Source organism: Eulemur rufifrons, chromosome 4 (assembly GCF_041146395.1).
Source record: "Eulemur rufifrons isolate Redbay chromosome 4, OSU_ERuf_1, whole genome shotgun sequence".
NCBI lineage: Eukaryota > Metazoa > Chordata > Mammalia > Primates > Lemuridae > Eulemur > Eulemur rufifrons.
The window spans coordinates 25,483,711-25,502,393 of NC_090986.1; the positions used below are offsets into that span (position 1 = coordinate 25,483,711).

The window sequence follows — 18,683 nt, forward strand, 5'->3', positions numbered from 1 at the left end:
TCCCCCCACCTCTCACCTCCTCCAAAATTCAGCAGCTTGACTGAGCTTAAATAACTGACTTTTCATATCCTTTCATGGAACACAAAGGGCTAATCCTGAGGCTACTTGAGCCACCAATGCAGGCAGTCGGGGAGACCACCACTGAATGTGTCAGTCCCCCCTCCCCACACACAAAACACATTGACTGCAGCTTTATGAAGTGAAAATGCCCAAGAAAAAGAAAATGTGAAAGAGGTGTCCTCAGTCATTCCTTCCAGGGCCGGGGGCTGGGGGGCAGGATGAGGGGAGTGAGAAAACCCTGCTGCATCTGGATGTGGAGAACAAAGCCGCCCTAAGACTCCGGGAGAATAGGTTGGGTCACTCGCTTTTATAGAAGCAAAAGAGTGGAACTGCCTTGCCTTGTCTCAGTACCACTGACCCTTGCATTTCATTGTGTAGAGATGTCAGGGAAAGTGTGTAGAAAGCACAGTGAACAATGACTTTGTCATTTTGAGATTTCTACGGTTTGTTCACCCCTTCCCCCACTCCCACCCTCAAATCCCCATTGGACAAAAGAGATTGTTAGTTAGGTCTCCTTGCCCTCGTTTGAAAGATCTCTGTTTCACTGACTCTTTAAAAGTAAACTCATCCATTTTAACTGCATCATGGTGTTTTCATGCTTTCAAAATCAACAAAAGAGTTTGAGTCAGTGCGTTTACAAGGAGGGCTAGTCTGAAAATGCCAGCCCCAGAGATAATGATTCATGCCAACTGCCAAGATAAAGTGGATTTCCTTGTTAATGGACAGGGGAGTTGATGATGGGAGTTACTGGAAATATTTACCAACACTTGCCCCTCGGATTTCTGAGATCAGGATGATAGAATTCACTGTCATGAGTAGGGCCCACTCCTATAACTCCTTCCCTTTCTGTTTTTAATGCAAGATGAGATGGTTGGGCTTTTTCCAGTGTGATACTTAGCACACGTAGAAAGCGGCATCGTCACCATCAGCGTGGTGACAGTTAATCACCGGGGAGCCTCCTAGGCTTCCCAGGCTGGCAACCGGTGTTCCAATTTGTCCCAGCATGTGTGTTCCAATGATAATGTTTGTAGTGTAACAGGAAGCTAATTAAGACCAAAAGAAAAAAAAATTAAGGATCTCAATTTTATCAAGCCTGGTGGTATCCTGCATAGGATACAACTTTACATTCTAGCATTACTGGATCGTGTCCATTGCAAAACAATAGTGGCTTTCTCTCCTTGTCATCTTGTATCCCTAGTCATGATAAAAGGGATAGTTGTTCTTGGGGAGAGAAAATGGCTAAATATTTACTTACTAGAGGACCTTTAGATTCTCTATATGCTGTTCATTCATTTTTGTCTAAATACTTAATGAATTTCCTTGATACAATGTACCAGAAAGTGTTTGGTAGAGAACTCGCCTCAGTTTGACTAAAATCTTGCACCTGCTATTTTATATGTGGATATATCCTTTCAATCTGATGTGGAACATGGTAATTGCAAGCTGCACTGGCCTGTGGTGCATTCTGTGTGTGAGTTTCATGGCTCGCTTGTTTCTCGCAGCTCTTTCTCTGAGTTTGTTGATTCAGTATTCTCTCATCGTCACTTGCATGGAGTCATGAAGCAGATATTACAGCATAAGCATCATAGCAAAGGGCCAGCACCGAGGCACACACATCAGACGGGGCTCGGAAGCCATTTTTGTTCCGAGGCACACGGGCTGGTTACTGTTTGCCCTCATGTGCACCCCCCACCCCACACTCAGTGCACCCAAGGTTGGTGCCTCTTGGTGCCATGGCTGTGTATTGATGCACTGCCCAACACCTGCCTGAACATGACCCAAGGGATAGGAATGGAATTGTAATGTCATAATTTTTTTTTTTACCCTATCAGTATTTTTGTTGAGGTATAGGTTACATACAAATAAAATAGACTTTTTTTTTTTTAGTTCGGTGAGTATTCATAATTGCACGCATCCCTGTAGCTCTCTCCCACCTAAAACAAGATGTAGAGCATTTTTATCTCCCCCAAAAGTCTCCCCCAACCCCTCTGTGCTCAATTTCCAAACCTTGTTACCTCTCTAAGCTCTCCATCAACAAAGATTAGTTTTCCTGTTCTTGGATTATATATAAATGGAACCAGTAATTTTTCTGTAGCTGGATTCTTTTTGTTCAGTCCAACGTTTTTGAGTTCCGTGTATGTTTCAGTAGTTCTTTTCTTTTTTCTGAGTAATATTCCATTGTATGAAAATACCACAGTATGTTTATCTGGTTGATAGATGTTTGGGTCTTTGCCAGTTTTTAGCAATGAACCTTTTTATACAAGTGTTTATGTGTATAGTACATATGTTTTTATTCCTCTTGGATAAAATACTTAAGAGTGGAATTTCTGGGTTGTATGTTGGGTATATGTTTGTCAATCTTTTTTTAATCCTTGCTGGAATTTTGATTAAATAGATCCTTTTAGCTATAGATTGATTTGGGTGGTCTGTGAATCTTAACAAAATTGAATCTTTCAATTTTCAACATGGTACATCTCTCCATGTTTCTCTCAGAAATGTTTTTATGGTTTTCATATAGACATCTTGCATTCCTTTGGTTAAATTTATTCCTGAGCATTTTGATGTTTCCGATTCTATTTATGGGATTGCTTTTAATGTTTTCCAATTGTTTGCTGTTAGTATATAGAAATATAATTTATGTATATTGACATTGTGTAATTGTACTTGCTGAATTGACTTTAAATTTCCTGGAGTTTTTTTTTTTTTTTTAATTCATACACAATCATGTCTGCTGCAAATGACAGTTTTCTTTCTTTCTTTCCAATATTTTTGACTTTTACTTTGTTTCCTTATCACTGTGGCTAGCACTTCCAGTACTATGTTGAACAGAAGAAGTGATAAGACCTTTTTTTACTCTGTATTTTCTCTTTGAGAAGGATTTTAACTACCATTCTTTTTTTTTTTTTTTTTTGAGATGGAGTCTCGCTCTGTCATCTGGGCTAGAGTGCCATGGCGTCAGCCTAGCTCACAAACTCTTTCTTTGGCTCAAGCAATTCTCCTGCCTCAGCCTCCCAAGTAGCTGGGACTATAGATGTGCACCACCACGCCCGCCTAATTTTTCTGTTTTTAGTAGAGAGGGGGTCTTGCTCTTGCTCAGGCTGGTCTCAAACTCCTGAGCTCAAGCAATCCTCCCACCTTGGCCTCTGAGAATGCTAGGAGCCACTGCGCCTGGCCGAACTACCATTCTTAATTTTCAGTAGATAGCAGTTGTTAGATTGAAAAAGTTTATTTTAATTTCTAATTTTCTGAGAGTTTTAATTTTTTAAAAATCAAGAATAGGTGTTGAATTTTGACAAATGTTTTTGCTGTGTCCCTTCAAATAATCATATGATTATTCTCCTTTGTTACTGTTTTAAGCTGGTGAATTACACTGGTTGATATTTGATATCAGAGTCATAAAGTGTTATGGTCAGTTTTATGTGCTAGCTTGGTTAGAGCACAGTCCCCAGTTACTCATTCAAACAGTAATCTAGTTGTTGCTTTAAAGGCATTTTGTTCATAATCAATTGATTTTTCAGTAAGGAAGATTATTTTAGGTAATCTAGGTGAGCTTGCTTCAGTCCGTCAAAAATCCTTGAGATCTTTCAGGAAGGAAAAGAAATTCTGTCTGTGGGCACTGGCTTCAACTCCTGCTGGAGATCTCCAGTGTCCCCTTTAGATGGTGGACTTGCCTCCCCTAGCCTGAAAATCACATAAGCTAATTTCTTGCAATTAGTCTCTTAATATGTATCTTGTAATAGTTCTGTTGTCATAGTGGGAACCCTCCTCCTCTATTTTCCGAAAGAAAGCAGAAAGAGTTTTTAAGGTAGGTATTATTTCTTCCTTAAATGTTTCATAGAATTCACCATATAGTTTCATATTCATAGAAACTAATTGGCTTGGAATTTTATTAGTGACAACATTTTTGATTAAACATTTAATATCTTTTATAGATACAGGACAATTTGGATTTTCCATTTTTTCTTTGGTCTGTTTTTGTAAATTGTGGTTTTCAATAAATTTATTTCATCTTCACCGAAGAGTTTTTTTTTATAAAATTGTTTATTATCTTTATTATCTATAATAAAAGTGTTATCTATAGATTTTTATATGTTGTTTCATTATATTTAGTTAAGAATATTTTCTAGTTGACTTTTTGATGTAATTTTTTTTAGTAATGAATTATCAAGGAATGTATGCCTTTATTCACAAAGATTTGAGAATTTCCTTAAAAATTTAATGTTAGTGATTTCTTATTAACATGGTTGTAGTCAAAGAAAATATTTATGTAGGATTTCTTCTGCGTTTTGAAATTCATTAAGACTTCCTTTATGGCCCAGCACTCAGTCTACTGGGGTAAATGTCCCCTGAGCACTGGAAAGAAAAGAATATACGTTCTGTAGATGTTGGACATAGTGTTCTGACAGTGTCAGGTCAAGTTGGCTTATAGTGTTGAAATCTTCAGTGTTTTTACTGAATTTCTGTCTACTATTATATCAGTTACTTAATGAGGGGTGTTAAAATCTCCAACTATGACTATCAATTTCTCTGTTTTTCTCTTTAGATGTGCCATTATTTTCATTCTCTATTTTAAAGCTCTTTTATTAGATGCATATGTGTTTAAAACTGCTATGTCTTTTCAATGAATTGACCTTTTATCAATATGAAATATCCCTGTATACCAGTGTGTCTTTAAGTATACTTTGATTGATATTAATATAGCTACACTAACTTCTTAGTGTTTTGCATGGTATATCTTTTCCCACTTTCTTACTTTTACTCTATCTCCTTATACTTAAAGTGTTTATTGTGAGCAGCATCTAACTGGGTCTTTTTTTTTTTTTTAATCTCATCTGACAGTCTGTGCCATTTTATTTGGAATGTTTAATCCATGTGCATTTAATGTAATTATTGATCTGATCGGGTTTAAGCCTACCATCTCTGTACTTCTGTTTGTCTCATATACTTTTTTCCACTATTCCTTCTTTTCTTCTTTCTTTTGAATAGAATATATATACTTTATTTCATTTTCTCTTTTGCATTTTTAGCTATTCCACATGTATGCCTGCATCAAACATCATATTTTAAATTTTTAATTATTATGGGTATAAAATAGTTGTATATCTTTACAGGGTACATGCGATGTTTTGATTATTTCTTTATGTAGGAACATTCCAATTCCACTTTTTTAGTTATTTTAAAATATACCTTAACTTATTGTTGATTGTAGTTACTTTGTTGTGCTCCCAAATATTGTTCATTCTATCTAGTTGTGTAACTATTTTTGCACCCACTAACCATCCCAACTCTATCTCTGCTCCCTGCTACCCTTCCTGGCCTCTGGTAACCATCATTCTACTCTCTGTCTCCAGAAAAGCTTTCCTACTTTATGGATGGAGGCACTTATTGCTATCAACTTTCCTCTTAATACTCCTTTTGCTGTATCTCATAGGTTTTGATATGTGGTGTTTTCATTTTCATTTGTTTTGAGGAATTTTGAATTTCCCTCTTAGTCATTTCATTGACCCACTAGTCATTCAGGAATATATTGCTTAATTATCATGGTTTGTATAGTTTCCAGTGTTCCTCTTGTTGATTTCTAGTTTTATTCTGTTGTGGTCAAAGAAAATACTTGAAATGATTTCAATTTTTGTGAATTAAGACTTGTTTTGTGTCCTAACATATGGTCTATCCTTGATAATGATCCATGTGCTCAGGATAAGGACGTGTATTCTGCAGCTTTTGGAGGAAAAAATCTGTAAATATCTATTAGGTTCATTTGGTCTATGGTGCAGATTAAGTCCAGTGTTTCTTTGTAGATTTTCTGTCTGGATGATCTGTCCAGTGTTTAAAGTAGAGTGTTGAGGTCTCCGGTGATTATTGTTTTGGTGTCTATCTTTCTTTAGTTCTAATAATATTTGCTTTATATATCTGGGTGCCCCAGTGTTGGGTACATATATATTTAGAACTGTTATATCCTCTTGCTGAATTGATCTCTTTATCATTATCTAATGACCTTCTTTGTCTCTTTTTACAATTTTTGTCTTGAAATCAATTTTATCTGATAGAAGTATACCTACTCCTGTTCTTTTGGTTTCCACTGGCATGGAATATCTTTTTCTATCCCTTTATTTTCAGTCTATGTGTGTCTCCATATGTGAAGTATATTTCTTGCAGACAACATATAGACTCTTATTTTTCTTAATGTATATGTTTTGATTGGAGAGTTGGTCCATTCACATTCAGTATTATTGAAAGACTTAGTACTGCCATGCTATTATTTGATTTCTCGTTTTGTGGTCCCCTCTTTCTTTCGTCCTGTCTTCCTTTATTAAGTGATATACTCTGGTAGTATGTTTTAATTTCTTTTTATTTATGTATCTATTGTAGGTTTTCTGATTTGAGGTTACCATGAGGCATGCAAAAAAAAACATTTTATAACTAATTATTAAACATATAACAACTCTACCTATAAGCAAAGAGAAATCTAACAGAAATTGTACCCTTTAACTCCATCCTCCCCCACTTTTTAACTTTTTGTTGTTTCCTTCCATATCTTTGCATACTATCTGTCTCTGAAAAAGATGTTGTAGTTATTTTTCAATAAGTTTGTTTTTTAGTCTTCCTACTCAAGATGTAAGTGATTTATACACTGTAATTACGGCAACAGAGTATTATGTATTTATGTATTAACTGTTAACCAGTGAGTTGTATATCGTCAGAAGATTTCTTTTTTTAAATTTTTTTTTTTTTTTTTTTTTTTTTTTTTTTTGAGACAGCGTCTCACTCTGTTGCCCAGGCTAGAGTGAGTGCCGTGGCGTCAGCCTAGCTCACAGCAACCTCAAACTCCTGAGCTCAAGCGATCCTCCTGTCTCAGCCTCCCGAGTAGCTGGGACTACAGGCATGCGCCACCATGCCCGGCTAATTTTTTCTATATATATTTTTTTAGCTGTCCATATAATTTCTTTCTATTTTTAGTAGAGGTGGGGTCTCGCTCTTGCTCAGGCTGGTCTCGAACTCCTGAGCTCAAACGATCCGCCCACCTCGGCCTCCCAGAGTGCTAGGATTACAGGCGTGAGCCACCGCGCCCGGCCAGAAGATTTCTTAACATCCTTTTCTTTCAGAATTCCTTTTAGCATTTCTAGTAGGATAGGTCTGGTGTTAATGAAATCCCTCAGCTTTTGTCTGGGAAAGTCTTTATTTCTCCTTCTTGTTTTCACAGAATATAATATTCTAGGGTTAAGGATTTTGGTTTTTTTCCCAGCACTTTCAATATGTTATGCCACTCACTCCAGGCCTAAGTTCTCCATTGAGAAGTCTGCTGCCAGATGTATGAGAACTCCTTTATACATTATTTTTTTCTTCCTTCTTGCTTCCCTTGGGACCTTTTCTTTATCTGTGACCTTTGGGAGCTTAATTATTAAATTCCTTGAGGTAGTCTTGCTTGTTGTTAAATCTGCTTCGTGTTCTATGACCTTCTTGTACTTGAATATTGATATCTTTCTCTAGGTTTTGAAAGTTCTTTGTTATGATTTCTTTGAATAAGCCTTCTATCCTGATCTCTCTACCTCCTCTTCAAAGCCAATAACTTTTAGATTTGCCCCTTTGTAGCTATTTTCTAGATCTTGTAGGTATGCTTCATTCTTTTTTATTCTTTTTTGTCTTCTGACTGTGTATTTTCAAATATCCTGTCTTCAAGCTCACTACTTCTTTCTTCTGCTTGGTCAATTCTACTGTTGAGAGACTGATGCATTTTTCAGTTTGTCAGTTGAGTTCTTAAGTTCCAGAATTGCTGCTTGATTTTTTATGAAAATTATTTCGATCTCTGTTAAATATCTCTGGTAGGCTTCTGAGTTCCTTCTTTGTGTTGTATTGAAGTTCATTGATTTTCTTCAGGACAGCTATTTTGAATTTTTTTTCTGAAAGGTCACCTATCTCCATCACTCTGGGATTGGTCACTGGCACCTTATTTCGTTTGTTTGGCGAGGTCATGTTTTTCTGGGTGTTTTTGATGCTTGTGGATGTTCCTTGATGCCTGGGCATTGACCATTTAGGCGTTTATTTTAATCCACGCAGTATAGACTTGTTTGAACCCATTCTTGTTGAGAAGGCTTTCCAGATATTCAAAGGGAATTGAGTGTTGTGATTAAGTCTTTGATCATTGTAGCTGTATCAGCACTGGAGGTGCCCCAAACCCAGTAATGCTGTGACTCTTACAGACTTCCGGTGGTACTGCCTTGGTGGACTTCAGTAAGATATGGGATAACTCCCCGGATTACCAGGCAAAGTCTTTCAATCTCTTCCCTCATTCTCTCTGCTGGGCTGCTAGAGTTCGAGGAGGAGTGAGGTGGGGACTCCCTTATGGCCACCAGCACCAGGTCATACCTGAAGCAAGTCCATCTCACCCAAAGCCAATGCTAGCTATTGCCTGGGCACCTGTGAAGTTTATTCAAAGGCCAAGAGCTCTTTTGTTAGCAGGTGGTGAATCCTACCAGGACTGGGGTCCTTCCCTATATGGCAGCACATTTCCTTCTGGCCCAGGGTGGGTCTAGAAATGCCTTCCAGTAACTAAGGCCTGGACTAGGGGGGCGGGGGGAGAGGGGCAGGGGGATGTCAGGAATCTGGTCGGTACTTTATTTTCCTGTGGCTGAGCTGGTACCCAAGTTGCAAAACAAAGTCCTCTGAACTTTTCCCTTTCTTTTCTCCAAGTGGAGGAAGACTCCCTGAGCAGCACTGCCTGTGATTGGCAGGGGGCATGTGTGTGTGTGTGTGTGTGTGTGTGTGTTTATGTGTGTGTGACAGAGGCACTGGCTTGGCCTCTACCAGTGGTATGTCACTGGGTCACTTGCACCTCAAGTGACCTGAGCCATTACAGCCACAGGAATTACCCAAGGACTACAGCCCTTATGGCCCGACTGCCTTATGAATTTATTCCAGGCCCCAGGTGCTTTTTGCCGATGGTGGGGCTAGCCAGAACTCGGGTTTCAGGGCAGAGGATTCTTTCTGGCCGGGCTAGTCTAAATGCTCCCTCTGTGGGCAGCGGCAGCATTCTGCCCTGTGGTCCCCTATGCCTGTGCAGCTCTGGGGTTTAATGCAAAGTCCCACAATCACTTCACTCTCCCCTTCCCCTCACAGATTCTCCCTGTACTGGGGGTGCCAGGGGATGGGGGAGGAGTGGCATAGGCCATGCAAGATAGTCCTTCTGCCCTCTTCAGTGCCTTCTTTCCTTGATATGATGTCAAAACTAGGTAGTATGATCACTCACCTGAGTTTTCATTCTTCTGAAGGAGCTTTCTGGAGCAGGTATTTGTTGAATTTGTTGTTTGTGTGGAGAGCAATTGCTGGAGGTTTCTATTCAGCCATCTTGCTCAGCACCACCCCCCCCACAATATTTTGCTGTTCATTCTGCTTTAAACAATCAATAGTCTTTTTTTTTTTTATTCTTAAAATAACGTGCATGTATAATTTTAATAAAAATTAAAACAGAAGAAAAATAAAAATAATATAGTAAACATTCAAGTGCATATCTTTACCTTGTGAATTAGTCTTTTAAAGAAGTTGAAATTATACATATGTATGCATGTGTGTGCATACATATTATAAAAAATTATGTTTTATATTTATCCACATATTTATCCTTTTCCAGTCCTCTTTATTTCTTTTTGAAGTCTGGGCTTCCATCTGGTATCATTTATCTTCAGCCTGGAGAACTTTTTTTCAGGCTGGTCTGCGGGAAACAAGTTCCCTTAGCTTTCGTCCATCTGAGCAAGTCTTCATTTTTAATGATCTTTCCAATGGAAATAAGATTCTAGGTTTATATAATCGTTTGTTTTTATTTTTTCCAGCCCAGTAAATACATCACTTCATTGTCTTCTCTGTCCATGTTTCCTGGTGATCAATCAGTCATCGTTATTAAACTTGTTTCCTCGTACATTATGTGTGCTTTTTTCACACTTTTTAAAAGGTTTACTCTTCGTCTCTGGTTTTTACTTGTTTGACTATATATGTCTCGTATCCCCCTTGGGGTTAATGAGCTTCATCAATATGTGGGTTGATAGTTTTCTTCAATTTTGGAATCTTGTGAGCCTTCATTGCTTCATACACTTCTCTATAATTCCTCTTTTTTCCCTCTCCTCCAATTCCACAACTCAAAATCACACATATGTTAGACAGTTTTGGTAAGGATGTTCCATTCTAGTTTTTCAGTCTTTTTTAATTTTGTCTTTCGCTTTGGGTGATGTATGTTGATCTGTCTTCCAGGTCGTTGATCCTTTCTCAGTTATCCCAGTCTGCTGCAAGCCCATTCAATGTGTTTTTTATTTTTGATATTCCCATTTTTGTTTCTAGCATTTCCAGTTGATTCATTTTTAGAGTTTTCATCTTTCAAAGGCTTATTGACCATTCAAATGTCGTATTTTTCAACTTGCCTATTTGAGTGAATGTCCGATTTTCCTATTGTAGACTCTGGGGTGTTTTTGGTTTTGTTTTGTTTCTTATTGATTTATAGAATTCTTTATTCTAAATTGTAAGTTTTTTGTTATATACCTTCTCCTGCACTAATATTTACCATTGTACTCCCATATGATGTGTTTTTATAAACATATTTATCTTATCCTTGATGTTTATTGCTTTCTGTATTATTTTTGAAAATCTGTACCTGTTTGAGAGTCATAAATAAGTATATTCTTTTGTCACCTCTTAGAAACTTTATTCTTTTACTTTTAAAATTTAGATTCATGATATACCTGGCATTGCTTTTTTTGTATAGTTTCAAGTAAAGCATTCAGTTTTCATATGCATATCTCACTGAACCAGCAACATTTATTGTTTATTAATTTATTCATTGATTTATTATTTTCCTCACTGTATCATAGTATCTCTGTGGTCACAGTTCAAGCAACTCTAGAGGTACGGGGTCTGTTTGTAGACTGTTTTCTGTTCCCATGATCTTTTTGTCTATTCTTGTGCCAATATTATACTGTGTAATAATTATTGTAGCCTTATGATAACCCTTAAAATCTGGTAGCACAAGTCTTGGTACTTTGCATTTTCATGTAAATTTTGCTTGTCAGTTTCCACAAAAATACTTACTGGGGTTTGTGTTGGGATTATATTGAATCTGTAGATCACTTTGAGAAGATTAGACATCTTTACACTATTGAATCTTCCAATATAATGTGCTATATCTTTTATTCTTACAGGTCTTTAAATCCTTTCACTAATATTTATAATTTTCAATATAAAAGGGTTGGCACATCTTTCATTAGATATATTCTAGGCATTTGATGTTGCTTGATGTTATTGTAGATGGCATGCTTTCAAAAATTTTGCCTTTTCATGATTTATTGCTATTATGTAAAAGTACAATTACATTTTGTATATTTACTTTGTATAGTATCCCTTTTAAAATTTTTTTTATTTTACTAATTATAGATCTCTTTAGATTATCTGCATCAATAAACATTATATCTATAGTAATAACTTCTATTTTTCCATTCTATTCATTATACTGTCATTTTTTTTCTTGTTTTATTGCCCTGGCCAGAGCCTCTTGTCCTTTCTTAAAAATAGAAGTAGTGGTAGCATACATTGTGGTTTTCCCCTTGCTCAGAGGGAAAACTTTCGCTATGTCAGCATCAAATATAACATTTACTGTAGATTTTTCTTCATAGATGTCCTATATCAGATTAAGGAAATGTCTTTCTATTCCTATCTTCCTAAGAATCATTTTTAAAAACATCAGTGATCATTGAATTCTATGAAATGCTCTTTCTGCAACTGTTGAGATTACCAGGTGGTTTTTCTCCTTTATTCTGTTGGTGTGATATGTAACATTGATTTATTAATTGGGAGATCTCAAGTCAGCCTTGTATTTTTGGAATAATCAGTTTGTGAAGTATTATCTTTTTTTATATTGTTAGATTCAGTTTATTGGTATGTTATTTAGTATTCTTGAAATAGTTTGGTTTATAATTTTCCTTTTTCTGGTTTTTGTATCAGGATAATATTGTGTTTGAATTTTTTAGTAGAATTTGGTAAAATATTTTTACAAAATCAACTTGGGAAGTCGCTGGGACCTAAAGTTTTTTCTGTGAGAAATTTTTGAATTCTGAATTCAGATTCTTAAATTGGTATGGAATTATTCATATTTCTGGTTCTTATGTCAGTTTTTGTGTGTCATTTTTCAGGAAATTTGCATGAAAAAATTTAAATTTATTGGCACAATGTTTATTATATCATCTTTATAACATTGTTTTACTTCATAGATTTAATAATTTGTAATTTTGACTCTTCAGAGAATGGTGACTGCTACTCTGTGGTAGCCTCTTTTTAATGCCTATAGTATATCTTGTGTTATCCTTCTTAATTCATGATGATGGTATTTTTTTCCTCTCTTTTTCTCTTAATTAGTCCGGGTATAGTTTATTAATTTCATTAGTATTTTCAAAGAACCAAGCTATAGGTTTGTTGATTTTTCTCCTTGAAGTTAGTTTTCTATTTCATTATTGTCTACTTTTTCTCATTTTCATTCTTATGACATTTTAATTTAATATGCTATTCTTTTTTTTCTTTCTAAGGTTTTTTTTAAGATCCTTGACTCTTCACATTTGTCTTTTTAAAAAAAATTTTAGGCCGGGTGCGGTGGCTCACGCCTGTAATCCTAGCACTCTGGGAGGCCGAGGTGGGCGGATCATTTGAGCTCAGGAGTTCGAGACCAGCCTGAGCAAGAGCGAGACCCCATCTCTACTAAAAATAGAAAGAAATTATATGGACAGCTAAAAATATATATAGAAAAAAATTAGCCGGGCATGGTGGTGCATGCCTGTAGTCCCAGCTACTCGGGAGGCTGAGACAGGAGGATTGCTTGAGCCCAGGAGTTTGAGGTTGCTGTTAGCTAGGCTGACGCCACGGCACTCACTCTAGCCTGGGCAACAGAGTGAGACTCTGTCTCAAAAAAAAAAAAAAAAAATTTTAAAGCTACAAATTTACGTTTCAACACAGCTTTAGTTGCAGGGCTTAAATTTTAGTATCATTAGATTTTCTTTTTTTAATTTGAAAATACTTTTTAATTTTTTTAATTTCTTCAAGCCAGGTGTTATTTAGAAGTGTATTGCTGAATTTTCTAACATTTAGTCATTTTCTAGTTACTTTGTTATTGATTTCTCTTTAAATTCACATACAGAATATATTCTGTATAATTTCTCTCGGTGTTTTTTGATATTTGCTTTATGATGTAGTATGTGTACACTTAAAGAGAATTTATTATGTAGTTATTGTCTACAGTATTGTAGCCATTAGGTCAAGTTTGTTAATTATGCTTTCTAATCCCTGGTAAATTTTAATCTGCTTATTCTTTCAAGTATTGAAATAAGCAGGTTAAAATTCTGACTATGATTGTACATTTTCCTATTTCTCCTGAGATCTGTTGGATTTTCCCTTATACGTTTTGGAGCCATATTTTTAGGTTCATAATTTATTGTTGGGTATATCTTCTGGAAAATTCAAACCTTTAGTCTTATGAAATATTTCTTTTATCTCTAGGAATCCTTCGTAAATTAGAGCTTCTGTATTCATAGTGGTAGAGATAGACAGTCCACCCTTCTTTTGGTTAGAGTTTTCACAGGGTACCTTTCCCCAACCTTTTTATTTCCACCCTTATGTGCCTTTCTTTTTAAGGTGTGTCTTTGAAAGGTAGTTATACGTGGACTCCAGCCTTGAATTTCATGATAAAGATTAATACTGAGAAAAGGTGGAAAGGAAGCTGTTTCTCAGTGAGATATACTGACCACACAGGAAGGAAGAGGGTGCAGCATATTTCCGGAATGCCTTCTATTGTTTTCTAATCAGATTATAACCCACACATCCTTCACTCTTAAGTGCAGTTAGCTGTGATGCAGGATTAAACGCTAACTGAAGGATAACATGGGTCTGAGAGCTCGTGTGGATGTGAGAAGGTCACATCATCCAATGAAGGCTGAAAGGACTGATCAGTGTATCCCAAAGAAAGGACAAGGTTAGGAAAGCTTAATCTTAGAGAACTTTTCTGTAGATCTCCTCATACAAATATCAACAAGCTATAAAGTTCTGATTCAACAGAGTTAACTGAGTTGGGTGAGGTCAAAGGAAACAGGTGATAAAGGGGAGACCTCCCAAGGTGGGTCCCATGGAGATAATAGACCTTGGATCCAGAGTTGACCTCTGACTTCCCTGAGTCCCGCACAGTGTCATGTTAGCATGCAACTTATGTCTGCGAAATAAATGCTGATGCTGTGAGTATGAAGGATTATGAGCATACATTTAAGAGCCTTCCATATTTTTCCTTTTGCTTCTATTCCTTCTATAATTAAAGGTCATGAGTATAATTTGACATAAATTACATCTTCATTTCTTAATACTTTTAGAGGTTTGTATAGTCTGTTCAAAATTTTAATGCCGCCACAAGAATCCTGTGTTAGCAGCACAATCTGTTATGATAGTCATTTCATTTTGAGGTCATTTTTTTTTTTTTAATCTTATGTGTTTCCAGAATAAGATAGGTAGCAGAATCTCTTCTATACCCATATCAGTAAATAGCTTACTTATCAAACTACTCGTTAATTTTTGTCCTCTTTAAGTCAGGAGAAAATCTTATACTTTCTTGCCAAGAAGAGAATCCTGCTTTGTTTCTTGTTCTTAAATCACCTCTTGTACAAAGTCAGTAATAGTTTAAAGTATTAATCTGGACGATTTGTACTTATCATAACTTGGAACATAATTCTTAGGATTCTCACAGCAGAATTAAAAGCTTTCAAGTTCCTCCAAGGTGTTAGCAATCTTAATGATTTTGATGTTGTGTTTTAATACCATAAATAATAAAGGTACCATCTACTGATTAAGTGGCATCATGATTAAATACATACTTCACTTTTTGCCTAATATAAGGATGAGGGAGAGAGAATGGGAATTCACATTAGGAATAGAGTGAGTCAAAAGTATGGATGGCATATCTATTTGCATAAAATAAATACATTTTTACTGCTATTTATAGAAAACATATTCTTTGGCAGAAGATTCACAAAGATTAGCAGTAACAAAATCTCACAGAATTAAGTTTAAAGACAATTGTGGGTAGACACCTAAAAATTCCTACAGGATTGTAAACAGTTTGGTAGTCAAATGCCAGACAGGCAAACAGGTCCTCATATTTAAAACTTCATTAGTGAAAAGAAATGTTCAAGTCTATAATATTGGGATATGATATTAATTCTAGAAGAAGAGTCTTCCTGGGGAAATTTTATGTTTTACCACCATTCATATATAAACAGGTATAGTATTCAACCCTCATTTTTTGTCCTGACATTTTATATATTTATTGAAATTAAATTTGGCACTTCTTTTGTTTTTTTTTTTCCTACATTATTTTGCTTTCTAGGCTTAGAACTTTTAGGAAACTTTTTTATTCAAACAATAATTCTTAAACCAACATATATCAGTGTGATCTATTTGCAAGCATTTTTAGACCTTTTTGATGGTCAGCTCTCCTTTTTACCTGAGCAGGCTGTTATTTCCTAATTTTCCAGGAATCTGGAACTGATCACCTCATCGGAGAGGCCAAGGGGCAGGGCACTGGGCTGGCAGCAGAGGGTGTAGATGCTGATACTACAAGAACATAGAGTAGCCTGTGTTCACGTGGGGAAGCAAGCTGTGATTCTTTCCAGCAAATGCTTATTTGTGCTGCTGTTTCGGATAGTCTGTTAAGTCAGCCTGTGAAATTAGGTCCTAAGTCCTTCTTAGAACCCTCTAAAAAGTGTTCATCTGTTCCTCCCTGTATCTCCATAGCACTCTGTGCTTTCCGGTCAAGTCATGTATTTCATGTAAAATGGTAAACTTTGGAGTCCTTGGATCTCATTACGTGACTCTGAGTGGTCCCACCATTCCATCCTTTTCAAGACGGGAGCATTGTGCTTTCTTAGCAGGTGGACACTAACTTGAGTCGCATTCATATCACCTAAAGTCATAGATAATCGTTAATATATTTTCCTGATAAAGATGTGTATTTAAATCAGCATTATCCAGTGACTTCGGTTTCTATTCTGCTTTCTTTTTTTTTTTTTTTTTTTTTAAATATCTTTTAGACCAAGATAATTTCCTAAGAAAACATCACCTCATGGGGTGAGGTGATGATTAAGTGAATACTCATAGAGCCATTCCCCAGTGCCTTACACCCCGGAAACACCCGATACATGGCATTTGCTGTTGTTATCATCATGGGGCTTTGAAGTAGACATTTCAAATATTTATCCTAATGGTAGAAAGTTTAATGTATATGCAAGTGATAAAAATGTTTTTAAAAACCCTTTTAGACATTGTAAGTTGTTTTCTTGTTATCAAAACTCTTCCTCAGGTTTCTAAGGAATATAAAAAATTTGTTTTATCACATTTTTCTTCACTGGGCTTGTTGATAGACTCTGTACTTCCTTAAGTAAGGGTTTTTAGAGGAAAAATTAAAGACAACTTACTAGACCCAGAGCAGTCCAAAAGTTCTTCCTGAATAATAAAAAGTTTCTCCTAAACAACAAAAAGTTGGTCACATACTGAGGATTTGCTTTTATCTATTGGCTGGCAGTGTGGGCGCCCCAGCTCTGTCGCTGATGCTGTGTAATCTCCAAGTTACTCTCCCCCTCCATGTGCTTCATTGTCTCCATCTGTAAAATGAGATACTACTGCTACTGCACAGGGCTGTTATGAGGTTTATATGAGGTGATACATATAGTGTATTTAATATACAGCCAGACACACAGCCCTCAGTCAATGTTTACAATGGGTAGAAACCAAGAGCAAGGTCTCCCTCCTTCCTAAGGTGAAGGTTTAAATTATTGCCTCCTTTTTTGAGCACTGAATTTGCAATTAGCCACTTCTTTATCCCATGTATCGCTGAGGTTTGTGGATTTCTCATCTATGACACCTGCTCACTTATTTCCCTATTAGCATCTACTAACTCACCAGAGTTTGGGATTCAAGTCCTACTGTGAATGTCAGCTTTCTAGTCCATTAAATAGGGAAAATAGTCATGCCCCATGGAGCTAGTGAGTGCATCAAAAGAAGTAATGCCCAGAAAGTTCATATCATAGTGTTTGTGCATGGCAGACGTGTAAATATATCATCAGACGACCTGTACATTCCTTATTTCTTTGGATGGAAAAGCATTCCCTGCTATGCCAACAAGTCTTTCAAGGAATGAAGTGTAATCCGAATAAAACAACCCAATAAGGTATTTTTGGAAAGAATTCTTGATAAAGAGGTCCTGTATCTACTTTTGCTCTTTCAGACATCTCTACAAGTGACTGTTGTGATAGCTGTGGCCGTGTCCGTGATTCCTTGGATCGCAATACCTTTGGTTCCCCTTGGCATCATTTTCATTTATCTCCGACGATATTTCTTAGAAACATCAAGAGATGTCAAACGCCTGGAAGCCACAAGTGAGTACGGAGGTTCTCAGGTTGGTGGCAGTGTGAGCTAGTGTCCATTGATGCTATCATTAAGGAGACCCCCTCAAATTCTGCAGATGCTATCTTCCGGAATCTCTCTGACATTAGCTAGTTGAATGTTATGGCTCCCGCGAGTCAGTGTGGCCCCCAGGGCAGGTGGAGCTGGTAGCATGCCAGGTGTAACTGCAGTTTCAAACGGGGAAGAAGGGAAGGGCATATGAGGAATAGTATTGCCCTGGAATATGAGCAATGGGTTGACAGGGACCATTTCTGTTTTGTTCGTGACATATTTCCTTACACAAAGCAGATACTCTGTAACCATTTTTTTGAGAAATAAAATATTTCATTGTATTGTAAGTAATATAGAAAGGAAATAATCAGAACAATTTTCTTTCCCTGAAGATGCTAAACAAGGAAAAGTTTAGAGAAAGGAAAGGAGGAAGTCTTAGAAATATACTCATGTCAGAAGCAATATATTTGGGAAATATATTACTTTTGCATACTCAAGAAATGGCTAATAAGTTGCAGTCATTAAATGTTTTCAATAGGAAAGCATTTTATCAGTTTACCCCTTTATTATCAGTGCTACTTGGTATACTGTTAACAGTTTGAGGTGACCCCCAACCCCCAGGCTGTTCATATAAACAGACACTGAAAATAATCTCCTTAGGATCAGTTTAGAATGCATTTAGTCTATTGCTCTATTCGACTTCCTAGTTTTGGAATAATGGGGAGAACATTTTATGATTAATCACTCTATTCCACATGTAATCACAGAAGATGAAATTGTCTACAGTTCATCTCATTATGAATGCACACATTAACATATTATTACTGAAACAAAAAATCATAAGGATAGAATTGTTACTTTTTTAAAAAGAAGTATAAGGATGATAGCCAAAAAATAAAGAAGGAAGATGTTTGTATCAGAAAACCTCTGCTGTGAACAATTACTGCAAATGAATGCCAACTCAGGTTTCTGGACACCAAGCCAAGAAGAGAAACTTACTGAGTCTCATGGTTGTTAGTATCTACTATGTGAGAAGTATAAGTTTATTAGGACAAATGTGTATTTCGTTGTGGCATATATTTTCTTTTTTAATAATAAACTCTGAGGAGGCATTTATCATCACTGCATAAAGGAGAGTGGGTGGCAGTTTCATAAAAGCTCTAAGA

General features: G+C 36.4%; 1 protein-coding gene across 2 annotated transcripts in view; it reads left to right on the top strand.

Moving 5' to 3' along the window:
• ABCC4 (ATP binding cassette subfamily C member 4 (PEL blood group)) overlaps positions 1-18,683 on the top strand; it is a 226,468-nt gene that overhangs the window by 155,257 nt on the left and 52,528 nt on the right. For both annotated transcript variants that reach the window (XM_069467093.1, XM_069467094.1), the window contains one exon: positions 17,348-17,498. In XM_069467093.1, coding sequence (XP_069323194.1) covers positions 17,348-17,498 — 151 coding nt within the window. The remainder of the gene's footprint in view (positions 1-17,347; positions 17,499-18,683) is intronic.